The sequence below is a fragment of the Trachurus trachurus genome (assembly GCF_905171665.1).
Source record: "Trachurus trachurus genome assembly, chromosome: 1".
Lineage (NCBI taxonomy): Eukaryota > Metazoa > Chordata > Actinopteri > Carangiformes > Carangidae > Trachurus > Trachurus trachurus.
The window spans coordinates 7,986,216-8,011,423 of NC_139891.1; the positions used below are offsets into that span (position 1 = coordinate 7,986,216).

The following is a 25,208-nucleotide window of genomic DNA, read 5'->3' on the forward strand; positions in this document are numbered from 1 at the left end:
GGCAAGATTGTCAATATGATGATTTACGGTCTATCCAGAAACCCAAGTATTTGTACTTTAACACCCTATCAATACGGGAGCCATTTAATGAGGAAATAGAAACATTATCAATAACAGTTTTGGAATTTGAAAATATCATAACTCTAGTCTTGTCTGCATTTAAAACAAGCTTGGCATAGAGTAAAACAATTTGAAAATTGTTAAATGCAGCCTGCAGTCTGTCGGTGGCTAGTTGTACAGAATCAGCAGTACAATATAGTATCATCAGCATAAAAGTGGTAATAACAGTTATACAATGCAAAAGTAAGATTGTTTACGTACAAGCTGAACAGGATTGGTCCCAAAATTGATCCCTGAGGCACCCCTCTAAAGATTGGTAGTGAGTTAGATTTAACATTCCCTTCCTTTACACACTGATGTCTCCCAGTAAGATAGCTATGAAAGAATTTGCAGGCTGTATTATCCATACCAATATTACAAAGTTTACACAGGAGTAGACCGTGATCAACTGTATCAAAAGCCTTAGAAAGGTCGATAAAAAGGGCAGCACAACTCAATTTATCGTCTAAAGCAGTGGTTCTCAACTGGTGGGTCGGGACCCAAAAGTGGGTCGCGGACCCGTTCTGGATGGGTCGCGGACAGCTGGTCAAAAAAGTAAATAATATTTAATGCACATCTGATGTTGGACATGTCTTTTATTTTGAAAAATAACTTATATTGAAAGGCACACGAGACACGTGAACACATGCAGTTGTAATGGTCCTCCTCAGTTTCTTATTAACTCATTGGCTGCCATTGACGTCTATAGACGTCAATCTAATTACAACCGTTCACTGCCATTGACGTCGATAGACGTCAATTGCGTTTTTCAACGGGAAGGGCTGGAGGACGGTCTGGCGGAGCTTGTCCATCAATATCAGGCTTGTAAACTAGTGTAATGACGTGTAGGTGCCCTGTAGGTGGCAGCAGTGCCCTCTTTGGATGAGAGATCAGCATTGATTATGAGAAGAAGAAGCGAGATGACAAGAGATATGCTAAAGAAACTTATGCACGGAGCCTCGTGTTCCGCACGTCGGCACATTATGTACCGTGTGTGTCGCGGTAGTTAGGAGAGGAAGAGGGTCGCGATCGTGAGAAAACGACGGAGATCATTGAAAAAGACACCGACGACCGACACCGACGCTGGACACCGGCGATCAAGCCGGGCCGAGCGGCCGGTGAGAGCAGCAGCTGACGGTGCGTCACCACAGACCAGAGCCCAGCTCAACTGACGGCTCGGTGGACGTGACCCGAGCGATTCCGTCCGGATCAACCAGGAGCAGCAGAGACTCGTCCCCACGCTCCAGAAAGACATGAAGGTAATAATATAATACATCAATGGTAAAAATAATAAAATAAACTAACTTGCTAGCGAGCTAACTTTTACTGCTTAGAGAAGGGCGGATCGCTTTGATCGGAAAGGTTAAAAAAAGAAAACTCCACATCACACTTGACTACATCTAAGAGATGTATTTTTATGGTAATTCTATATATTTCTATAATTTACAGGTGGTGGATCGAGCAGTGGTCGAGCATGGGGCAGAGGTCATGTGACAGCTACAAACGTACAAAAAAGTTAATGCATTTTTACTGATATTTGTAAATAAATTATTATTTTGCCATCAAAAGTCCTTTCTCAGTGTTGTTTTTGTTGTTTTATAGAAGGAGAACACTGTTCAGATGTGTGAGGTGTCACTAAAGCAAAAAATATCAACGTCAAAGTCACTGTTCTGCTTGACATGTTTCTTTCCACAAAAAGCTTGTTTTCTCAGTGTTTTGGTCAAAAACTGCTGTTTTTGGCGAAACCAGCCTACGTTCTACTGCTGTTTACAAAAGAACGGAAAAAGGTAGAAACAAACTTTTTTTTCCTATTGAACAAAGAGAGTCTACTCTTTCTCTTGGTAGTTTCGGTGTTTATATAGTCATAGAACACAATATTCTGTGGGTCTTATAAGATCGTTCAAAATGCTCTAAAACGGCTGGCAGTATGGGGCTCTCTGATCTGAAAATGGCTGGCAGCCAATGAGTTAATGTGGCCTGAATGCAGTGAATCTTGTTTTGTTTTGTGGGTCTTTATTTTGTGCAATTTGATATTTATTCACTTTTGTGAACATGCTCTGAATGCAGAGATGCATTAGAAGTCAAATATATCGTTTTGTTGGTCTCCATTTTGTGCAGTTTGATATTTTTTTATCCACTTCCGTACATGCAGTTGTCATGGTCCTCCTCAGTTTCATTCATGTGCTCTGAAATGAAGTTTACTCAATAAAGAGCAAAATGAACCCTCTGGGCTCGCTCGTTTAGAATCACACTTATGACATTCGGGACAAAAAAGTCCACTATAAACAACTGCTCTAAAAATGTATCAGATAAAAAAAAAATTCAATTTTTTTTTTTTTTACAAATCTTTCAGTCAACTTCTGTTCTTTCCAAAAATACTAAATATTGTATGTTCTTTTTTGGTTTTTAATATTTTTATTAGCTATTGAATAAAGCGTGCGCTGGATTTTTTTAAAAAATGACCGAAAATTGCTGATTTACAATATAAAAAATGATCGGAGGTAAACGATTTTTTACGTGGTATCAGACCCTTGGATATGTCAAAGATCAGTAACATAACTGATTTTGATGCATTATTAGTTTTTTTGTAGGTTCAGTTTTTCCAAAAGAATCACACTTGTAACATTCACGGACTTTTTTGTCCCATAGACTTCCATTAAAACCACATTTTTTGATTGCAGGGCTATAACAGTATAAAAAATGCACCATTTACCTAGTAACCAGGCCTATGGAAACAGAGCATATATTTCTAGGCTTTTTCAATGGGATTCTACATAGAGGATATGGATTTGTTCAGTACTGGGTGTGTGTGTGCGTACAAACACACCCACACGTGTCTGCATGAGCGTGTGGGTGTGTGTGTGTTTGTTCTGAAGAGGAGAAGCCACTGAGATTGCAATTTTTTTTATTTTTTTTTACTTTTACAGCCCTGCGATGAAAAATGTGGTTTCAATGGAAGTCAATGGCCTCTAGGGGGTGCACTTTTGGAAAAAACTGAACCTACAAAAAAACTAATAATGCATCAAAATCAGTTTTGTTACTAATCTTTGACATATCCAAGGGTCTGATACCACGTAAAAAATTGTTCACCTCCGATCATTTTTTATTGAAAATATATTTTTTTCAAAGTAATAATAAAAATATTAAAAACCAAAAAGAACATACAATATTTAGTATTTTTGGAAAGAACAGAAGTTGACTGAAAGATTTGTAAAAATAAATTTGTAAAAAATATTTATCTGATACATTTTTAGAGCAGTTGTTTATAGTGGACTTTTTTGTCCCGAATGTCATAAGTGTATGCCTTTTTTGCATCTTTTGTATTAATGACCTTAGAAAAAATTTTCTAACAAAATTTGGAACGTTACAAAAAAGAAAGCTTATTAGGCAAGAATCATGCCATTTCAAGTCATACAGTGAAAGTTATGGCCAAAAAACTAGTGAAAAGATGCCCCTAGTGGACAAAAAAGTCCAGAATGTTACAGGCTTTAAAAAAATCTTGGTTTGAATTCTATAAAAGTGGGTTGCGACTTAATGACCATGGGAAAATGTGGGTCCCAGAGTGAGACTAGTTGATGATGTCATTAGTAACTTTGGTGATAGCAGTGATGGTGCTATGGTTAGGCCTAAAACCAGACTGCAAGGGATTTATGATTGAATGATCAGAGATATAAGATTGGAGTTGATTGTTGACTAGAGATTCAAACACTTTGGCTAGGTAAGGGAGCTTGGAGATTGGGTGATGGTTGTTAAGGTCATCAGAAAGGCCCCCTTTGTGCAATGGAGTTACAACAGCACTCTTCCAGGGCAGAGTAAGGTAACCAGAAGCAAGGCACAGATTACAAGTTATGGGCTCTACAATGATTGGAGCCGACAATTTTATAAAGTAGGGATCTAGATTATCCTCCCCAACTGTACAGCTAGCATTTACAATTTGCATGGCTTCTAGCACTTCACAAGGTAGGGGCTGACGGAAACTGAAGGAGGAGGTGTGGATCAAAGAGTCTAAGCAAGGTATAGGTGCTGCAGGGATGTTTGGGTATGTATCCTCAAAGAGGTTGCTAGCACTAACAAAGTGTTTATTAAAGGCGGTACAAATGTCTTTAAAGCCACTGACAATACAATCATTTAAGTTAATGTGGGTAGGGAGTGAAACACTTGAATTGCCATTCAGAGATTTCACAGCATTCCAAAACTTGGAGGGATTTCAGGACGAAGAGGCAATACGGTTTAAATAAAAGTCAGATTTAGCCTTTCGTATGGCTGATGTGCACTTATTTTGGATTTGCTTAAAAGCTTGCCAGTGGCTGGGATCACCAGTCTTTCTAGCTAAAACCCAGGGTGAGTTTCGTGAACGAAGAAGGTTAATCAGCTCTGGAGAGACTTAGCGACTTTGTTAGAGAAGATTAAATGAAGGTTTGTTATTGAATCCAGCACAGTAACAGATAAATCAGATTTAATGTAGACAGCTACCCCTCCGCCCCTGCCATCTCTATCAACTCTGAAGATATTGAAATGAGCGAGCAAAAATAAAACATAAAACCATGTGTTACATTGTTGATGAGACGGAGTTGCTCCTCACCTGTTCGTGGTGTTCCACTGCCATTGTGAGGACACTGAGGGAGACGATAAACATGATCAGCCCTTCAAACATCCTGCTGTCGATCATCCTCTTGATCCCTCTCATGATCGGCCTGTAGGCTTCACCCTGGGAAGACAGGTGGAGTCAGTGGCTGCGTCCGAAATCACCCCCTACTCACTAGAAAGTGCACTATATAGTGACCACGCCATTTTGTAGTGGTGTCCGAATGTTTTGTGATTATTAATGTTCACTATATAGTGCACTCAATGTATCCCACAATTCACTGTGAAATGTAGTGAACATCCGATGGTCACTAACCGGAGCAAGATATCATTTCATTTATTGTTTATTTGCTGAGGACAATGCACATTAAAGCAGTACTAAAGAACTTTCAGTTTTGGTTGAGTTTGGCGGCGCCTGTGGACCAAAGCGGTAGTGTTTTGCCTGAAGGAAGACTCCATTTCCCATGAACACTAGCGTGAAGCCCTGTAAATATCCTGCATTAAAATTAACAGAAGACATCAAAACTAAGTTTCTGTTTCCAGTGGATCATTTCAAAGTGAAAACACAAACATAATCCATTGCTAAAGTGCCGTTTTGCCTGTTCCCTCCTTGTTGTGACTCGCAAAAGTGAAAGTGAAAGTAAAGTGAGAGCCGGGTTCCTACCATGCTCCTCAAAGCTGCTTAGTGCCAGAGAAAGAGATACAGACCCCCTCAGGCCATGACAGAGGTGTCATTCAACTTGTTGTAAGTCGATGTATCATCACAAAAGTTATGAAAATATTATATGAAGGTTGAAAAGTTCCTTAGTGTTGGTTTAATGAACAATTAGTGATGTGCACATCATGTCATGTAAATGTACCGGATTTAGCTAGGAGCTAATTTCCATCCGTAGTCCTCACATTTAAAAACGGACAGACAAACCATCATGCATATCCCATCATGCATTGCGGTTACGGATCGCCATTACGATCGTGGTCGGTTTTAATTACTCAACGTAATACATAAGTAACTGTGCGGTGGAGTAGTGTCCGAAAGTATTTTTCATTTGACCAGTGAGTCCACTATATAGTCCACTATATTGAATTCACTATATAGTGAGTATAGGAGTAGGGAATGAGTGAGTGATTTCGGACACAGCCAGTGAGTGAGTCAAAAGCTGCTACAAAACAACGTCCCACAAACAGCCTCACCAGTACACCTGCGTTGCTGCTTCCACTGCTCTCCTGCTGCACCCTACTGCTTCTGCTGGAAGGAGGAAATGATGTTAAAATTGTTCAGGTGCTGGGAAGAGTTTGACCATCAGATCCCAGTCTGACCTGATGTATCTGCAGGTGGCGGTCCACAGCCAGCGGAGGAAGCGGACACAGAGCTGCCCAATGGGGTTGGCTGTCCGCACTTTCGTCTGCCTGGTCATGCTCTTGGAGAATTGCGTGGCGATGACAACGGCACACACGTTCATGATGATGAAGTAGCCTATCTGGTTGGAGGAGGAAGCACACAACATAAGCACGAAGCCAACTGAAACACAACATTACTAACCTTGAGCTGCTGCTTACAATGGTGGCGAGTATGAAGACTATCAAGCTGCTAAAGGAATGAGCGTCCATCACAAGAAACATGATGTCGGTCCAGCCCTCCAGAGAGGCGGTCTGCAGGAGGAGAGAACATCAACACTTCAGTACTGAGGAGTAATGATGGCTCCTCCATCCAGAGGAAAGCCACACTTGCCTATGATGATATATAATAATAATAATAATAATAATAATAATAATAATAATAATAATAATAATAATAATAATAATAATCAACTTTATTTATAAAGCACATTTCAAAACAAATATTACAAAGTACTGTACAACAAAGTGACAACAAATAAAATGACAACCAATACAATTAAATAAAAATAAAATAAAATCAGGAAAAGCTCGCTGTTAAAAATGAGTTTTTGGTAGAGATTTGACACATGACACTGATGTAGCTGACCATGTCCTCTGGTAGGTCGTCCTACGGCCTTGGGGCCCAAACTGAGAACACTGTGTCCCCCTTTGTCATCAGCCGGGCCCCAGGGACAGCTAAAAGACCTTTACCTGAAGATCGCAGAGTGCGAGCAGAAGTGTAAGATGATAAAAGGTCAGCGATATACAGGACCAGGACCATTGAGTGCTTTAAAAGTAATCAATAAGATCTTAAAATCAATGCTTAAACGTACTGGTAGCCAGTGTAGGGAAGCTAAGCCAGGTGTAATATGCTCATGTTTCTTAGTTCTGCACCGACTGGTGCCTGTCCAAGGAATTCTGATTAAGACAAGTAAAAAGGCTGTTACAGTGATTCAGTCATGATAAAATAAAAGCATGTAAAATCATTTCAGTCTTGAAAAGAAAAACACAAATCTTTGATTGCTGTCAAACCAGACGCCGAGATTTTACAGTCTAATAAAGCACTCAACTTGCTAGGGCCAGTGGCATTCACACGCAGGTACAGCTGAGTGTCGTCAGCATAAAAAGGATATTGTATTATGTGCCCCAGGGTAAGCATAATGACAATAGAATTAAAACGATAAAGCACTGTTGGACAGGTGATAGAGGGAGGAAGACCACTTGCTCTCTCACCTGGAACATGGCGATCATAGCGATGCCGGCGTGGTCGAAGCTGATGGCCCCTTTGTAGGGGTTGTGGTCCCCCGGGCGACACACGTTGTAGTACACGTTCCAATTGACACAGGCATTGGCAGCCAACCCATGGTTCAGAGGAGCCAACAAGCACGTCCTCCCATCCTGGACGTACGGCGGCACGTCTTGGCAGTGGCGCATCCCCCCGTGGTTACGGGAGCAAACGAACACGTCCCCTTTGCCATTCACAGGTTCAAAGTACGGACTCAGGGAAACGCTGTGATTTATGGACAGAGAAAGAAGAATTATTCTCACAGTCAAAATCATTCAAATTTACACATTTTAAATGGGACAGAAAAGATGGGTTATCCTTTATCATTTAGATTTGAGAAGAAGAACTTCATTTCTCACAGTAGGAAAATTGTTTTTTGGCATAATCCCAAGGCATTTAAAAGATACTCAAAGGGATAATCGATAATTCACCAATTGTCTACTCACCGTCATGCCAAGAAAGGGTTTGGAGAATTTTCAGAGTCATCAAAACACTTTTGGAGTTCCAGAGGGGGTCCGGCTGGCGGGGTCCGCCCGCTATTCAGACATCCCGCTATTCCGACATGTCTCTATTTAGACACCCCGCTATTACGACATCCCTCTATCTAGACATGCCGGTAGTCCGACACTTTTTGATACCGCTATTCCGACACGTCGTCTTTTATTATTTTTTATTTTTTTACAGCTGGGATACCCAGGCGCGTCTCTTTCTCTTTTCTTTTCTTTTCAGCATGCCTATCACTGGTTTGATGAGGGAGTGATGTTCTTAATCTCAACAACTAAACTATCAAGTCACAATCAAAACTGACACACATGATAAACAAACAGAACTATGCTGCAGTTTGTTTGTCAAGTTAACCTGTCACCTTCAGCACCACGGACAGCGCGGCAGATGAGCCGCGGAGCTGCTCATCCACCGTGAGCGTCTGGGCTCTGGGCTTAGGGCCTGGGGCCTCATTTATCAAAACTGTAAGTAAGCAGTGTAAAACTGCAGCTACTAAATGTTTTGCTTAGGCCTACGGCGAAAAGACACCCAAAATATTTACACCTTTTTCAGATCTATCAAACTGTGCGTGCACAACTCTCCACAATTTCTCTTTGATAAATCAAACTGGATATATATCTATGCCTCCGCCCCCGGAATGCCTAGACACAACCATATATGATCAGCACGTGCATATTAATTAGCCATGTGCTCTCTGTGGAGCGACAACAAAGTGACAACGAAGACAACGGGCGGAGGGTGGGGGAAAGAAAGCGAGATATACGGCATCGGGCAATAAATCAGTCAGAAAAATGATCTTGCATTTTAATAAGCTACAATAAAAACAAAAACCTCCCAAATCTCAGCTGCCTGTGTGTTTTTAAACTTGGAGGGTTTGTTTTCTCTTCTCTAATAGGCCTATGTAGCCTATTTGTGTATGAGAAACAGTGTCTCAGATGAAAAAAAAATAAAAAATCAGAAGGACACGTCTGACTATAAGGTAATCAATCAATGTCGGAAAAGCGGAATGTTTGAAAAATAGTAAAGTGCTGCTACTCCGGCAATGAAAAAAAAAATGTCGGAATAGTGGGACTCTTGAAAAATAATGTTAATGCCGCTATTCCGACAATTAGAAGTCAATGTCGAAATAGCGGCATGTCGGAATAGCAGCATGTAACCCCGGCTGGCAACGGATTTTCATATAATGGTGGTGGATTGTGCTCAATTTTGAATCGTTCAAAACACACACTATGAACACACACACTACCCATACTGCTCGCCATACTGACCCAAGACCCGAAGACGCGAAGACGCAACATGAAAAAGTTGTTCGGAAAAAAAATATTTGATCTCTGTTTTTATCCTTGTTGTAGTAGTAGCTCACAGTGGCTGTGCGAGATTTGCTGTGAGATGTTCTTCCATGTTTACGTATCCAATAGTTTACGTTTATATATAGTTTATAACGACGAACAAACATCTCGCGGCAAATCTTTCGCATGCACAAACAACAGAGCCACTGGGAGCTACTACTACAGCAAGACTAAAAACAGAGATCAAATTAATTTTTCCGAACAACATTTTCATGTCACGGCTTCAGGACACTTGGGTCAGTACGGACGAGCAGTATGGAGGTATTTGTATGTTTCATAGTGTGTGTTTTGAACGATTCAAAATTGAGCACAATCCGCCATCTTTATATGAAAATCCGTTGCCAGCCGGACCCCCCCCCCCCCCCCCCCCCCCCCCGGAAGTGTTTTGATGACTCTGAAAGTTCTCCAAACCCTTCCTTGGCATGACGGTGAGTAGACAATTAGTGAATTATCGATTTTGGGTGAAGTATCCCTTTAATAAACAAAACATATGGTAGACACACAGACACATGTAGCCTACATTTAGGCACCTTCTTCCCCTTAGATTGGGTGCACGGTGAAGAAGGTGCCTCTGTGTCTGTGTGTGTTTGTATAACAAGGAAACATTTCTTTATCTTTATGTTTTGTTTGTTTTATTTTTAATGATGTTATGATCTTTTTTATGCTTTCATTTCTTTTTTGTAAGGTGACCTTGGGTGACTTGAAAGGCGCCTCCAAATAAAATGTATTATTATTATTAGCTATTATTATTTATCTCAGTTCATGGAGAGAAAATAAAGTTGATTTGATCCTGGGGACCTTCTGTTGTTCGAAAGTAGAATAAAGAAATCCAGGATAAGTGGAAAAGCCAGGTTGGACAAAGTCTCATAAGTCTATCCTGGTTTAGTTGGTTGTTCGAACGCCGAGCCAGGCTGAGGAGCGGCGGCTTTGTCAAGCCAGGTGTAACTAATTCTCTCGTCAGTAGACCACAGAGATTGATCACAGATTCACCGATGAGAGGACAGGTGTGGCTACTTTCCTCCAATCAACAGCGGATCTTAAAGCAGAAGTAAGCGGAATATTTGTGTTAATATAAGTCTTATTAGTTATATCTTCCGACAGCAATCACTTATATAGAGTGTTTGGTCCGAAACACGGGTCTGTCAGTCACTCTGCTCTGCTGTAAGCCGAGGAGAAAACATCTTGTATACTTCCTTGTATCCTACAAGCTTTATCCAATGAGGAGAGAGAACGGCATGAAGGGCTGTGTGTGCAGCCAAGGGATGCGCGTGAATGTGGTGACATAGGGACGAGGACCAATAAATCCATGACGAGGGCGGGGGCTGCTAACTCAATCGGCTGACAAGAACGACCGGATCGCTTACTTCTGCTTTAATGCTGACGTCAGGTGACACACCTCTCTCTCTCTTAAAAAAAAAGCACCTCGGCTGTCATAAAGCTCAGAGAGAGCGAGGCGGACAACTGCGGACTAATTGAATAACCCAAAACTGTAATCACAACTCAAGTTCCTTTCACAGATTAACAGTTGTGCACTTTGCCTTAATGATGAGCAATGGAAGTTGATTCATTGCACAAATCTAAAGTAAAGTTCATACAGCAAGTGGGCAAAAGTGCAACAGGTGCAAATCAATTAAATATAAGAACATTATGCAGTCTGCTGCTTCAATAATTTGCTGATAACAATGTTAAGATAAGGTGTATAAATTATTTGGAATGTGTCTTCTCATACTCACTCAATTTTATTCTTATTTTCTTACCTCAACCAATATTTAGGCATGCAACATATTTTATAAAAATAAAAATACATCTTGCTATTTTTGCTCCATTGCTTTTTATGAGAAGCCAGTGATGTTACTAGTGGTCATAGAAAATATCATAGATGGACACAGATAGTGAAAATAATGAGTAGCTATTGTCTGAAGAACATCCACAGTGAATTCTGTGCTATATGTGTTTTACAGAATTCACAAACCGTCAGACATCTTTATGCCCTGCATCTGAAGAAGCAGGCGCTGACAGATGCAAAGATTCAGTGTGAGAAGCACATGAATAGGCCTAATTATGAAAAAAAAGAAAAGAAAAATAGCCTAATAAATATTGAAAGTGTTTCATGTTTTTTGATTATTGTAAATGTATTTAGTTTGTTTAGAAATCAGGCCAATACGTACACAAGAACATGGAATAACTTTATGAAACACTTTTCACTTATTGATTTCTGATATTCACGATAAACATGATAGATTCAAAACAAGCAATGCTAGCAATAAAATAATAATTGCTAAAATAGCTGGCAGGTTATTTTGATAATACTGTAGTTGCTCTGGCTGCCCAGAGAGGTTCCTTACTTTGGGATGTCAGCTCCAAGGAAGCAGCGGTTGCGCAGCGCCCCCTCCCACAGCTGAACTCCCAGGATGCCGAAGACAATCAGGAAGAAGATGTACAGCATGAGGACATTTGTGAGCATCGGCAGAACGTCCAGCAGAGTCACCACCAGATCCTGCATACCTGCAGAGGAGGACTCTGTCAGCAATCATCATTCTGACGACACTTCACAGACACAAACTAGGGCACAGGCTCTTATATTTGAAGGTAACATCATGGAGATAAGGAACATGTTTTTGCACTAGGTTCTAGTAGCATCTTCAGGTCAGGAAACAGGTGAAATTCACATTTGACACAAATAGATGCACATTGATGATTTAAGATACAAAACAATGTATGCCCAATATTCTTATACAAACAAAACAAAATAAAAATCAATATCAAATAAATGTACAAAACAGAACAGAATAAGATCTGTGTGTTCTTCAAATATCACTTACTTGGGACTCTGAGGATGAGCCGCATCAGCCTGAGCGCAAAACGGAAGTGAAGGCGGACGCCACAGAGAGCCAGGAAATAATCCAGCACCCTGCAGACAATAAAGAGGGAGGACATCACCAAAAATGATATAAAATATCAATTTTAATGTTGTCTGCAAGCAGAGAAAAGATCTGTGGACTACTCACTCTCCAGAGTAGAGGAAGATGTCCCACTTGTTCCAGTTGCTGCTCAGGTAGCTTCCTTCATAGCCATAAAGCCCCAGCGCCAGCACCTTGATGGCCATCTCCAAAAGGAAGAAGGCCATGCTGAAGTGATCCAATATCTGACCATGTGAGTAAAAAAATAAAAAAGAAACATATGATACAAAATCGTATCAGGCTATTTAATGGTAAAACAAATGAGTCCATGGTGCACATCCAAGGGTGTCTAACAGCAGTAACAGACAGTGGTGTAAACTGTGTTGAACTGTGTGGAGAAGTTACTAGTGAAAGTGTTGTTGAACGAGTAAATGTAGACATCTGACCTGCAGGTTGGGCACGTTGTCATGGGGCTCATACATGCCCAGGAACACGCAGTTGATGAGAATGACCAGTACAGACGCATTGTCCAGCCACGTGGAGGAGGAAGGTTAAGGTTAAAGGTCACAGGTTGAACACACATTCATTCACATCCTATCATGAGGCGTAGCATTATTCACATAAACCCTCGTATAGCATTTAATAATGGCTGAATACACAGTGGTACGATACTAAGTTTGAGCTAAAGCAAATATTATAACACATCAGACAAGATCATAGTCACAGCAGTGTAAGGATATAAGGTGCAGGTCAAGTTGAGGCACCACTTCCGGAGGAATGCAGATTGGTTGAATCCTAGGAAAACTGGTGTCACGTCCTGGTAAAGGAGCTGCTCCTCCTTCTTCTCCTCTACTTCAATAGGGACCCTGATCGCACCATCAGCCATGATGATGTTCAGCTAGGGTCTAGACGGAGACAGACATCATCATCAAGTCCCTGTAGTACTCCACTCCACTGGGTGTTTTCATTTTTATTCTATTAATGTATTTCTTAAAATTTATTACTCATAATAAAAGTAGCAGAACTGAAAATAAAAATAATAATCTTTAACTGGACAAAAAAAGGGACGGGAGTAAAAATACACAAGGGTTATATGTAAAAGAATCACACAAATGATTGTTTTGCTTATACAGTGCATCATCTCATGCTGTCGGCCTGAAGACTATCCATTCATTTCCTCTGATATTATTTGAGGTTACTGACTGATGAATTGTTTCTATCTTTATTGATTGTTATCCTTAATCATCAAATGAATTGGTTCATTACTGTTTCAGAGGGAAACGTGATGAGAAGCAGGTAAACAGACGTAGCCCACTACTCAGCTGTTGAATCTGTTTCTGTCCATATCAAACATGCTGCAAATTTGAAACACTGTTTTAAACTGTAAAGACAAAAGTACTTAGTTACATTAAGCTGACGTCATCTTAACTTTGAAAACATGAGAAAGGCGCTTACCAGAATAAAAGCAAAGTTGTGTCGTTCGGCCAAATGCGTTGACGATCGGGAGTAGGATAAAGTTTGGTAGCAAGTTTTATTCAAATGTCAGAAATGTCGATCAGTATCAAATGATCAGAGATGTTGGCTAGTTGTTAGTGCTCTCAGGAAAAGCAGCCACGGGGTTTTGAGTGTCAACAACCTCACATTCTGGAACTCTGTATAAATTCAAACAATATTATCACCACCATTCTATATTTTTTCATTTCATTTTTCATTGATAAGATGGCCCCCTGACACCATCTTTGGGTCATAATATCTAATTACCAGATACTTTGTAATATTCGGTGTGTTTTATCCTTTGCTGTTATCTAGCTATTTCATTTTTATGTTTTCAACTTCTCTCTTTTGAAATTTTGAATGAATTTTAATGATTGTTATGCATGTAAATGCATTTTAATCTGACAAAGCATGAGCTTCGCCAAATTTTGTTTTGTTGTCCTATAATAGGCTAATTTCCATTATTTTTAGTGCTTTTAGGAAAGTAACAGAAAAAAAACAATAAGAGGACCGTGAGAGGGAATAGGCTTCTTTTTTTGTCAAACTACAGTCTATATTAACAGTGATGTTCAAACAGAAGTTGCCGGCTTGCCGCTCATCTTGCAACTTGCAGATGAAAGCAAAAGTGGCTGTGTGGGCCTACCTGTTCTGCACAAAGGCTCATATCGGAATTTGCCTAATTGGCCACTAGAGGGCAGCATGGGCAGCATTATTAACCCAAGAGCTCACCAGCAGAACAAAACCTTATTTAGAATAGAATAGAAAGAATAGAAAAATACTTTATTCATCCCCCTGGAGGGAAATTCAAGTCGTTCAGCAGCTTACAAGAACACATGACAAAATGGATAACACACACACACACACACACACACACACACACACACACACACACACACACACACACACACACACACACACACACACACACACACACACACACACACACACACACAGAGCAATAAATAACCTCAATGGTATTTAAATGATAATATAATACAATGAAAGTAAAAGTGTGTGGCCTAAAAAATAGCGTTGTGCATCCTGATGACAGCAGGAATGAAAGATCTCCTGAATCTTCCTGTTCTGCAGGTCAGGGAGATGAGTCAGTTAGTGCGGTTGCTCCTCTGACCTGTAAGAGTCCTGTGTAGGGTATTCGGGGTCACCCAGGATGGCCTTCAGCTTACACCCCATCCTCCACTTAACCACAGCCTCCACCAGCTCCACTCCCCCTCCCATCACGCAGCTACATTTCTTGATTAGCTTGTCCAGTCTGTTCCTGTCCCTGACTCTGATGTTGTTACCCCAGCAGACAATGGCAAAGAAATGATGGACTGATAGAAGATGCACAGCATTACATTACAGATGTCAAAGGACCTGAGTCTTCTCAAAAAGAAGAACCGGCTTTGTGTCTTTTTGTACACAGCACTGTACAGGCCAATCCTACTTGTACAGCTGACCCCATCCACAGTGACGGGCCGCAAGGATCTCTTGGACCTGCTAAGTCAATAATCCTTTCTTTGGCCTTTGATGTCTTTGCAGACCCCACTGTTGAAACATCCCCCATCCACAACCAAGGTGTGATAGTAGAATGATTTCACAAAACTGTTATTTTTAGACTTTAAAAAGTTGGGAAAGGACAAAATAATAAAATATATTTATTAAAAGAAAAAGAAAGAGAGAGAGAGGGAGAGAAACCAAGCCAACCCAGTCTTGCCCACAGAGAACCCATGCAGAACCTTTTTTGAGGCAACAATGCCAACCACTGCAACACTATCATTCCCATACTGAAAAATGAATCGAATGTTGAGCAATAAAATCTTGATGATCTTTAATATTGTTTTCATCTTGAAGATGTGTCAGCTTTAAACCACCTAAATAATTTGTCAGTGGGTCAGACATTACAAAATGTCTCCCATTAAGTAATATGGTGGAATGCATAATGTAACACAATGTAGAATTGGGTTAATTGATATAATAATTTTTATTAGTAGGTATGTCATTCATTTTGCTCACACTTTGTTTTGCTGGATTATGAAAAGGGAAAAAAAATCAAAAGCACAATTTTTTCGAACGATTTAATAAATTAAACTGAACGTTTAGCACTACTTTACACTGAACACACAGTAGCCTAAGACATGGTGAGGAAGGGAGATGATTATGAGGACTACTGGAAGAAGGAGCAGGTAGACTGCACCTCAGCCCACAACCACTGACCCAGTGGAGGCGATGTCCTCCTTTAAATGTTTTACTTCTGTGGCATTTAAAGCTGTATTATTAAGCTAATTAACGGTTGTTGTGAACAGATGAACAGATCGTGTAGGCCTACTTCAGTCAGGATGAGACTGCTGCTGGCACACATCACATACAACAAAAGAAATTTAAATTGTAAATGTCAAGGCCAAAAAGGATTTGACTTGAGATTTTGTTCTTTCTACCAGCAAAAGCTACATTCTATAATGAAAGGTGTGTTTGTAAAACATCTTGCAAAAGGGTGTAAAGATGTCTGTAAAATAGCATAGGCTACTAAAAGAGGACTTTGTGTTGTATTTCATAAAAACTAGTGATTGCAGCAAATTAGATTCAAAATATCAAGTTTCATCTACACTATGTAAATATGCAAAATCATTTATCATTATGTATTGTTGATCCACCTGAAAATAACATAAAATTAATAAGTTTTCATGAAAAACAAAAAAACATGTGGTTCACTTGTCCACAATTAGAAACCACTGGTGTTAAAGCCAGGCTTTTACTTTGAAAGAGGTTTGTTTCACTTCCGGAGGCCACGGCTGCTCCTGCCTACTTCTTGCACTCAGCCGTCCCTCTCTCTGCTCCTCTCTCCTCCTGCCAGCAGCAGAACTCCAGCTCTGCCAACTTCTCCACGGCGTTGCGTAAAGACAGGTGAGTCATTTCATGTGCTTTTGTCTCGTGTTTCACTTTCAGAGTTTCACACAGTTAGTATCCGCTCGGCTCGGCTCGGCTCGGCTCGGCTCTGCTCCGGGAGTCGGGGCTCTGCAGGCGGCAACAAAGAGCAGCCGCAGCAGCCCGTTAGGTAGATGAAGCTAACGTGAAGCTAGCCGCACAGCTCGGCTCAGCTCAGCTCGGCTCAGCTCCTCAAGTGTTTGGGCCTGTTCCTTTCTCTTTGTTCCGCCTCGCTTTGGTCAAATGTTGGGTCTCCGTCTGACAAAGAGCTGTAGGTGTCGAAGCCTTGAGACCCACGGTTGAACTTTGACCGAGCTGTGTGCAGCTCCATGACCCAACCAGACGACAAAGGACTGTTAGCTTTGTTTGCCCCTGAACTATGACGGTGGTGGAAAAATAAAAACGTACTGCATCTCTATGTAGCCTACACATAGTTGACTGCACCAGCGAGTTACAGCAGTGTAACCGAGTCAGCCGTGCACGGTTTCTGTGTGAGCCGGCTGGATCAAGACTGGACTGTTTAAATCTGAAACTTGATGATATGTTGGGTTTTTAATAACATGTCTGTATAAGTACAGGGTAAAAGTGCAGACAGGCAGCCCACATGAATAATTGCATGAACATCACTAGTGGAAAACGTGCATAAATCCCCAAAGTAACCCCTTTATCGGTTTGCCTTATCATGGTTATGTAAGCCTCCTAATGGGCTATTGTTCCCTGCTGGCTGAACATGACTTGCATGTGACCTCACAAGCTTTTGAACCATGCACCCAAAGTGTTTCCAAACCTGAGCCCAGGGACTTGGGCTTTTTTAGAGTGAATGTCATGTTTGTTCTCTGGTCGATGTCTTCTTTTTTTTTTTTTTTTACTGCTATTAGATCCCCAGGTTGTGCCTCAGGCTCCACCCAGCTGCACTTGTGTGTAGTGGTCTTGGATCAGTATAGTAGGAACTTTCTGGTAACTGAATGTGTCATCTCACCCACAGTCATTCACCGCCACCATGTCCTCTGGAAATGCTAAGATTGGCCAGCCCGCCCCAAACTTCAAAGCCACAGCTGTAGTAAACGGACAGTTTAAGGACATCCAGCTGTCAGACTACAAAGGTAACAGTGCTGTTTTAACTGTGTGCTAGAAGTAGTTTGGCTCATTTCCCAAGTCTAACTTTGTATTCACTGTAAATATTTGCAGTAGATACACAATTCATGTACGTTTTATGTATATACAATGTTTATTGTATTTTGAAGATATTTACATGGGTTAACCAGACTCCATGTGTTTCCTCAGGGAAGTATGTGGTCTTCTTCTTCTACCCCCTGGACTTCACATTTGTGTGCCCCACTGAGATTGTGGCATTCAGTGACAGGGCAGAGGAGTTCCGCAAGATCAACTGTGAAGTCATCGGCTGCTCCATTGACTCTCACTTCAGTCACTTGGCATGGTGAGAACTTCTTCTAGCTAAAGCCAGGGAATTGTGAATGGAGTGTATGCTATGCGATGGGAATTAAATTACTTCACTGGTCTTGAGTTTATTGTACTGTAACAAGAGAGCATCTCAACTGTCTTAGTTTATTCTTGCCAGAGATGAAGTTTCTCCACAAATGTGTATATATATATAATACAAAACTCAATGAAAAAGCCACTGCACTCGTACAACACATAAGGAAGCTGGAAAATGCTAAATGTGGCTTAAACTTTGCTTAGAGATTGATATGAATCATTTCTGATCTGATCTTACTTTATGATATCTTTAAAGGGACAGTATGTGAGATTTACCCCCATCTAGCGGTGCGGTTGCATGTCGGCACGTATTCTTGCTGTTGCGTTTACGTAAACTCGGGCAGAAGTCAGAAAAACAACACACGCTGCATGTATCAGGATAAACAAGCCTCTATGTAAACAAACGGTCCGCCAGCACGAGGCAAAACAATACAGGCGTGACAATATGTTGTCATGGTGATGTCGTATTGTTTACCTGACCCACGTTTTACCGGCTTTCTCTCGTCGAGTAAAATAACATCCAGTTGGTTTGCCGACGGCGTCACTCACGGCGTCATTCAGGTGTCTGACTGCACCTGAAGGCAACACCAGTGCCTCCGTCCTTCCTCACACTAGCTACACGGTGGTGACAGTTTTAACAGGCGCTGTCTGGAAAACTTTCTCCCCGAGCCGAGAAGCTCCGGCGGCCCGAGTTTGAGGTTACTTACAGCCACGGTGACACTGAACGTAAAACATGGCGATTCAACATGGCAGAGAAGGTTCGGTGAACCCCCCCCTGTATGTTTGTAACGACTTGTAACATCTCATTCTAAGGTACGAGAAAGCGCTCGTTTGTATGCGGGCGCGATTCCACTTCAGTGAAATACGTATTTATGAAAGCGATATTAGATTTTTGTCAATAAAAAGCCAATAAAGTCCCATACTGTCCCTTTAAGCTATTTGATCAGTGTCATGAATATCATTAGATCAGTAAGTGAAATCGGGTTAGGAAGTTTGTAATTGTACCGTTACTGATGAGGATTTCTGGCTGATCTGCCAAAACACCCACCCAAGTTTATCAGTTTATCTTCTGTCACTCAGCTCCTGCAGAGTCTTGATAAGTTCTGTAGTAACGGCCTCTGAATCAAACTGCACATTCTGGAAAGATGACAATTGTGGCTGTTATTGATACTTGGTTTGACATGATTTGTAGGAATTTTCCTTAAAAAAAAAAAAAAATCAATAAATGTCACTGTAGGTTACAGGGAACTATCTTTTTTTATTCATTGATTGCATCTGCTGTAGAAATCTTATTTCAGCTTTCCAAAAGGTGCTTTTATTTTGTAGCATGAGTTCAGTTCCTTGCTTCATCTCTGATGGATACACTGATTAAGACTGCTTTGTGGTCTGCGTACCATCACCATCAAAAAACGTGTTCTTTTAAACAAACATAACATGCAAAACATCAGCTAGACTAATGCTACATATGTTCCCTGCAGGATCAACACGCCAAGGAAGCAGGGTGGTCTGGGTAACATGAACATCCCCCTGGTGGCAGACCTCACCAAGACCATCTCCACAGACTACGGTGTGCTGAAGGCAGATGATGGCATCGCTTACAGGTGTGTCATTTAAATGGAAGGATTTGCTGCAAAAGCCTGGTCACGGTCTAATTGGAGTTTGGTAGCATGGATTACCTTTACCCTGTGATTACTATAATACTGAAAGTGTGGTGACTAAAGGATGTCGGCGTAACTATTTTGTGTGATATTTTAACCCCAATTTGTGCTTCTCAGGGGTCTGTTTGTGATCGACGACAAGGGCGTTCTGAGGCAGATCACCATCAACGACTTGCCTGTGGGTCGCTCCGTGGATGAGACTCTGCGCCTGGTGCAGGCCTTCCAGCACACTGACAAATACGGAGAGGGTAAGTAAAGTCCTGTACTATCTGTTTCATCTTATCATCATAAGATAAGCTTTATTGTCACGTACACAAGCACAATGAGCAGTGAAATTTGTCTTTGAGCCGGCACCATTTTTTTCTTAAGACTGAATGCCCCTGAAATTGTCGAATGGTGTAACCACAAAATTGTCAAACCACTATGTGTGAAAATAGCACACAAAGTGTTGCATGAATATGAAGTACTATAATATATGTACATAAAAGTGAAATGTGTGCTGATGTGAAATGTTGAGTCCAGTTACTGCTCAGAGTTGAGCAAACAAAGGGCCTGAGGGTAGAAACTCCTCATGTGTGTCTGTGTGGTTCTCAGGAAGCAGGATGAAGAGTTTTGTAACCATTACGCACCAGTAATGAATGAAATGCCTAGTTGTTGTTTTTTTGTCTACTCTTTGTTCTGTTACAGGAACCTTTTAAAATCCTTCATTTATAAAACCCTTCAAGCCGCCTGTAGCTGTAAACTGACTCACAGGGTTTAGCTTCTTTTAGATATGGCCTTGCATTGTTGGTTCACCCTCTAGGTTATGTACACATGTACTTTGCCCTGGGGGTTTACGAACTTCCTTGGCTGCTGTTGAGACCTAAACGTTGCACTTTGTCCTTTCTCCCCTTCCGCAGTGTGCCCCGCTGGCTGGAAACCTGGTAGCGACACCATCGTCCCCGACGTGGAGAAGAGCAAAGAGTTCTTCTCCAAGCAGTAAATGTGAAGGTTCTCTGGCTGACCTCCTAACCATAGCACTTGCCTTCAGACGAGAGATGCCCCCCTCCCACCCTGTGAAGCAGTATACCATGGCGTCCAGTCTAATCTACTAAACCCTACACAAAAAAAAAAGGATTGTTCATCGCAACTCTTATCTTTGTTTGTCCCGTTTACAGTCGGTGGGGCAGCCTCGTAGTCTCAAGCACTGAACGTCTAGTTGTTTTGTTCCTTTTTCAGAAAAAAGTATTCATGTTTTTCCCTGCTGTCATGAGTAAATCATGTAACCATCTTTTATTAAAGCAGTGGGAAAATAATGCCTGTTTTGCCTGTCACTCCTAGCAGCACTGCAACATATTGGTGTCATTTCAGGTGTCGCCTCTAGATGGAGCCATAGTTCTACCTGAATCTCTCCTGGAAGTGCGTGTACAAGTCACAAGTTGTTGCTCTACCTTTTGTGAACACTGAACTTGCTATGTCAGAGTCTCCTGTGCCTGTGTCATCATGCGGCTGTGAAGTCTTGGTTAATATCGGAGTTATTGTGGTCATTGACTCAGCAAAAACAAATCAGGTGTTGCCAAATGGCACCAAAGCCTATTGAGAAAGATTGGATTGTTGGAAATGATTTAATACAGACCCACAATGACTGTCCCAACTACACATAGGCCTACCTTTTACTGAGGAGAATGGAAATCTACCTATGTTTCATATATAGTAGAATAATAGTGCCCCCTTTTTTCCCCCCTAATTTCTTAGCTGAACATTTGATAACAGCAGGGGTGTCACCAGACCCCCTTTTACTAGGGCACAGGCTTTGGTCTAAAAGTAATGTCATATAGGCTGTACACTAAAATGCTCAAGTAACTAATAATAAAGTCAGTTCAGATTGAGTTGTGCCCCCAGAAGAGCCAGCAACACCGGGGTTACCCCTGATTATTTACATAAACATATAGGGGACATATCACTGTTAATGCTGGTTTATGTAAAAGTTAATATTTAATCTTTTACACCTGGATACACAGTTCATTATACCTTCTCCTCCACAACAGATGTGTAGCCTATGTGTGTGTGTGTGTGTGTGTGTGCCAGCTTTTGGTGACACAAATTCTTGTAAGTTCGAAACCCAGCTGAGGAAAAAGGTTCCAGACAAACACGCAGAGTAGTTTTTCTGTGTTGGTGAAGAGCTAGTCTTCTCACTGCTTGTTTTGGGAAATTGAAAGCAGAATGGGGAAACTCCCTTTAAACTCGAATCAGCCACTCATCGACAAAACCTCCTCATTTACACGCACACACTCGCATGTTGTGGTGTGAAGGGGAGAGCGCAGCATTTCTGACTGGCAATGTAGGAGGGAGTTCCCGGAAACCTTGTCGTGATGTGACGTTTGTGAGCTAATTTGACCATATATGGACTGACGTATGTACGTCAATAGGGAAACAATCCTACGCTGGGACGTCTCCAACGTCAAGCAACTGCTACTGTAAACTTGCCTGCTGACCAGAAAGATCAGTGACAACAGTGCGGTGGCGCTAACGAGAATTTACCGTGATAAATAATTCCCAAGAAGTGGCAGTTTGAAATAGACACGACCTCAAAAAAGAAAGGGCACCACATAGGCTCTTTAGTTCCATATTTTTTTTCATTTACTTAAATATACTGTACAAGTAAAAAAAGACAGGCTCGTCAGGGTCAACCTGACAAACACGAATAACTTACATGAGAAGCACAAATACAATCAAACAACAACAAAAATGTAAACAGGCAAACCCGATACGACACTTTTAAAAACGTATTCAAAAATGCCCTAAGTGTTTTAGTCTTATATTATTTCTGTGTGGAGTCCGTTTCCTTTCAGCCAAAGAAACCACACTGGTCCAAGTCCAGTTCCCTCAGAGTTACTGTGTGTTCGCAGACACCGCTCATCCAGTTGTCAGTGCAGTCATTGCTCAGTGTTTGTTTTTTTCTAAAAGTGCATCGTTTCTTCAGTAAGACTTGACTTTGGGCGCTAACATGAGCTGACAGCCACTGCTCACGTGTGTCATGACTTTCTGTTTGAGTTGGGCCACCTGCTCCCTCAGCAGAGAAGCCGTGTTCGACAGTCCGGCGTTATCCGTTTTCAACACCTTCACCTTGTCCTCCAGGCGAGCGATGCGCTCCAGCTTGCGCCTCCGACACTTTGAGGCTGCGAGCCGGTTCCTCAGCCGCTTGCGCTCCGCTTTGACCCGCTCCTGGTTCTCCATGTCGATGGGGGACATGGGCGGTGAGCCGTCGCTGCTCTGCATGTCGGGGACTGTCTGTGGCTCCTCTTTCAAGCCTCCGAAGCGCTGCGAGTGGATGCCGGCCCCGGGCAGGGAGTGCTGGAAATGGTGCGACCCGTGCGCAACGGCCTGAGGATGCTGGTGGTACTGGTGGTGGGGCAGGTAGCTGATGGTGGTGGATGGGTAGCTGGCTGCAGAGGACAGGCTGGGGTTAGTGGGGCAGCTGCTCAGGGTGGTGTACTCGAGCGGTTCCGGCTGCATGGAGGAGCCGAACACGGAGGCTGCTGGAGCCGAGCAGCCGAGGCCACCGGTGCCGATGGACACGTTCGGAGGAGCCATCTGGTTCATCTTGTGCAGGTCGTCCAGCGCCTGAACGAAACCGTCAGCGAAGCCCTCCTGCTCCTCTGTGATGCCGCGGTTGTAGAGGAACTGGGCAGGTGTCGGCGTTGTAGTGATGACCCCGTTGCTGTTCTGGATGATCAGTCGCTCCAGTTCAGGAGAGGCGAGCTTCAGGGAGCCCACGTCCGCCGCGCCCGCTGAATAGAAATCACTTTCTGCGCGCAGGTGCTGAGCCTTGAAGTTTGAGTTCCGATATGAATCGGAGAAGTTCAAGTTCATATTCTGCTTTAGCAGCTTGTAGTCTGGCAGGGCTGCGCCTGGATGGCCATAAGCAGAGAGAAACGAGTCGTCATAAAAAGGCTGTTCCATTATTGTGGACATATTTCAAAATCAGACAGTCAAACACAAGAGAGCGCTGCAAAGATGCTGCTCGGACACCGAGAGGCTTCAGTGTCCCAAACTGATTCAATCTCCAGCACAAAGTCCCGCTGTATTATTTTACTGAAGACCAAAGTTATCAAAAACAAGAGCAAAACTTCCAAAATAGTGGAACTGTACTGTACCAAGACGTCGGTTTGTACCTTTAGTCGGATTCAAAGCGGAGTCCAGTGACTAATTCAGATGTTTTCAATCCACTCGTGTGTAGGAGTCTTTCCTGCTCTGTGTCAGAGCTGCGCGTCTGTCTCCTCTATACTGACAGCCGGCCGGCGCGCTGCGCTCTTTTATAGGATCCGGTGCTACGAGCCCTTCAAGCTCCACGCTGATTGGCTGCTTGTGTCCCCGCCTCCGGGATTTTAGATAGAGTATAGATGACGTTGTTGCCAGGAACAGGACTGTAAACAAGACGAAGCCTTTTTAGACGCGCGGGGGGGGGGGGGGAACTCAACACAGGTAAACAGTCCAAGTACCTCGTGTACATCCACGCGCCCTTCTTTATTTATTTATTAACAAGTCAGGCTGAATGATCCTTGCGCGCGCAGTCACTCAAAGCACCACGGGGCCAGTTCCAGTCTTACCAGGACACCTCAAACATCCCCCTGTGACCACTCTTGTCTGTTTCCCTCAACAACAATCCCATCCGTCGGGATATATAGTCTACTGCGCTGCTGAGTCATGCCATCCGAACTGATATCGACCAGGCCATATTTGGGTATCCTGGCGCACCGGTTCCTCCCTGACAGGAGCGGGAAACCAATCCCATCCTGGCGCGCTTCCAGTTCTCCGGGATGTGGGAGGCGGAGGAGGAGCACCGCTGCCCTCCTTCAGCCTGCAGGCAGGGAGAGGATGGGTAGGTAGTGGTAACTCATGGGCGTGATGTCCTCAGAAATGCTTGGAGGCATTTTGGCAAGAAAGGACGTATTCTAGGTGTATCAGTCAAGAATGTGTCCATGTGATTGAAGAGATAAAAGTCAGATAAGGCAATAATCAGTGATGCAGGGGAGTAGGCCAAATAGCTACTGAACTTACTCAGCAAAAAACTGTTTTTGTACTTTTGAGTAATCCTTTAGGAATTATAGTCATATGATCACAGACAAACATGAATTAAAAATGAGAGATGTCGTAGCTCTCCTGTACCTGAGTCATGAGCTGCTCCTGATTGCTTGTTTATGGGTTTCTTAGGCTATATGTGTAGGCTACTGAACCCAACACGTTACTATAGAAATAACAGGAGTGTAAACAAATGACAGAGCCTCTAAGGTATTTGAGGGTAAAGACATAACCCTTGAGCTGAACACCTGTTTGATTGAAAGACGTCTTTGTCTTCTGTGTCTGGTAATGACCTCTGAATCACTATCCAGACACCATGCGCCTATGCACGTTAGCATCGTCTGATTTTTTGACTTTCCAAACCCCTGTTCATTGGCTACCTAACCTAGTTCATGTTTCTTTGTTTTTGTTGTTACAGTAGTTTTTATTTTATGTTTTTTTTTCTTAATTCATGACAGATTCACCAAAAACAAACCCA

General features: G+C 42.3%; 2 protein-coding genes across 3 annotated transcripts; one reads left to right on the plus strand and one right to left on the minus strand.

Moving 5' to 3' along the window:
- The first annotated feature begins 16,356 nt into the window (after nt 1–16,356).
- Nucleotides 16,357–20,964, plus strand: prdx2 (peroxiredoxin 2). The gene is made up of 6 exons (XM_084001079.1): nt 16,357–16,493; nt 17,500–17,617; nt 17,799–17,952; nt 19,490–19,612; nt 19,787–19,917; nt 20,569–20,964. Exons 2-6 carry the CDS (start codon nt 17,515–17,517, stop codon nt 20,649–20,651), a joined length of 594 nt encoding a protein of 197 aa, XP_083857205.1. The 5' UTR covers nt 16,357–16,493; nt 17,500–17,514; the 3' UTR covers nt 20,652–20,964.
- Nucleotides 20,965–22,265: 1,301 nt separating this feature from the next.
- Nucleotides 22,266–24,273, minus strand: LOC310991465 (transcription factor JunB-like). Of its 2 annotated transcripts, XM_083979179.1 has the most exons (2): nt 23,824–24,271; nt 22,266–23,559 (listed from the first exon to the last, which is right to left on the minus strand). In XM_083979179.1, exon 2 carries the CDS (start codon nt 23,519–23,521, stop codon nt 22,628–22,630), a length of 894 nt encoding a protein of 297 aa, XP_083835305.1. In that variant the 5' UTR covers nt 23,522–23,559; nt 23,824–24,271; the 3' UTR covers nt 22,266–22,627. The 2 variants fall into 2 exon arrangements, with proteins under 2 accessions (XP_083835305.1, XP_083835304.1); XM_083979178.1 differs by having other exon boundaries at nt 22,266–24,273.
- Between the last annotated feature and the right edge of the window lie 935 nt (nt 24,274–25,208).

Bases quoted from the DNA above. Each gene is read 5' to 3' on its own strand.
- prdx2 (XM_084001079.1), top strand. From the start codon at position 17,515: ATGTCCTCTGGAAATGCTAAGATTGGCCAGCCCGCCCCAAACTTCAAA. The intron at 19,613-19,786 runs GTGTGTCATTTA...TGTGCTTCTCAG, and splicing joins GATGATGGCATCGCTTACAG to GGGTCTGTTTGTGATCGACG. The intron at 19,918-20,568 runs GTAAGTAAAGTC...CCCCTTCCGCAG, and splicing joins CACTGACAAATACGGAGAGG to TGTGCCCCGCTGGCTGGAAA.
- LOC310991465 (XM_083979178.1), bottom strand. From the start codon at position 23,623: ATGTCCACAATAATGGAACAGCCTTTTTATGACGACTCGTTTCTCTCT.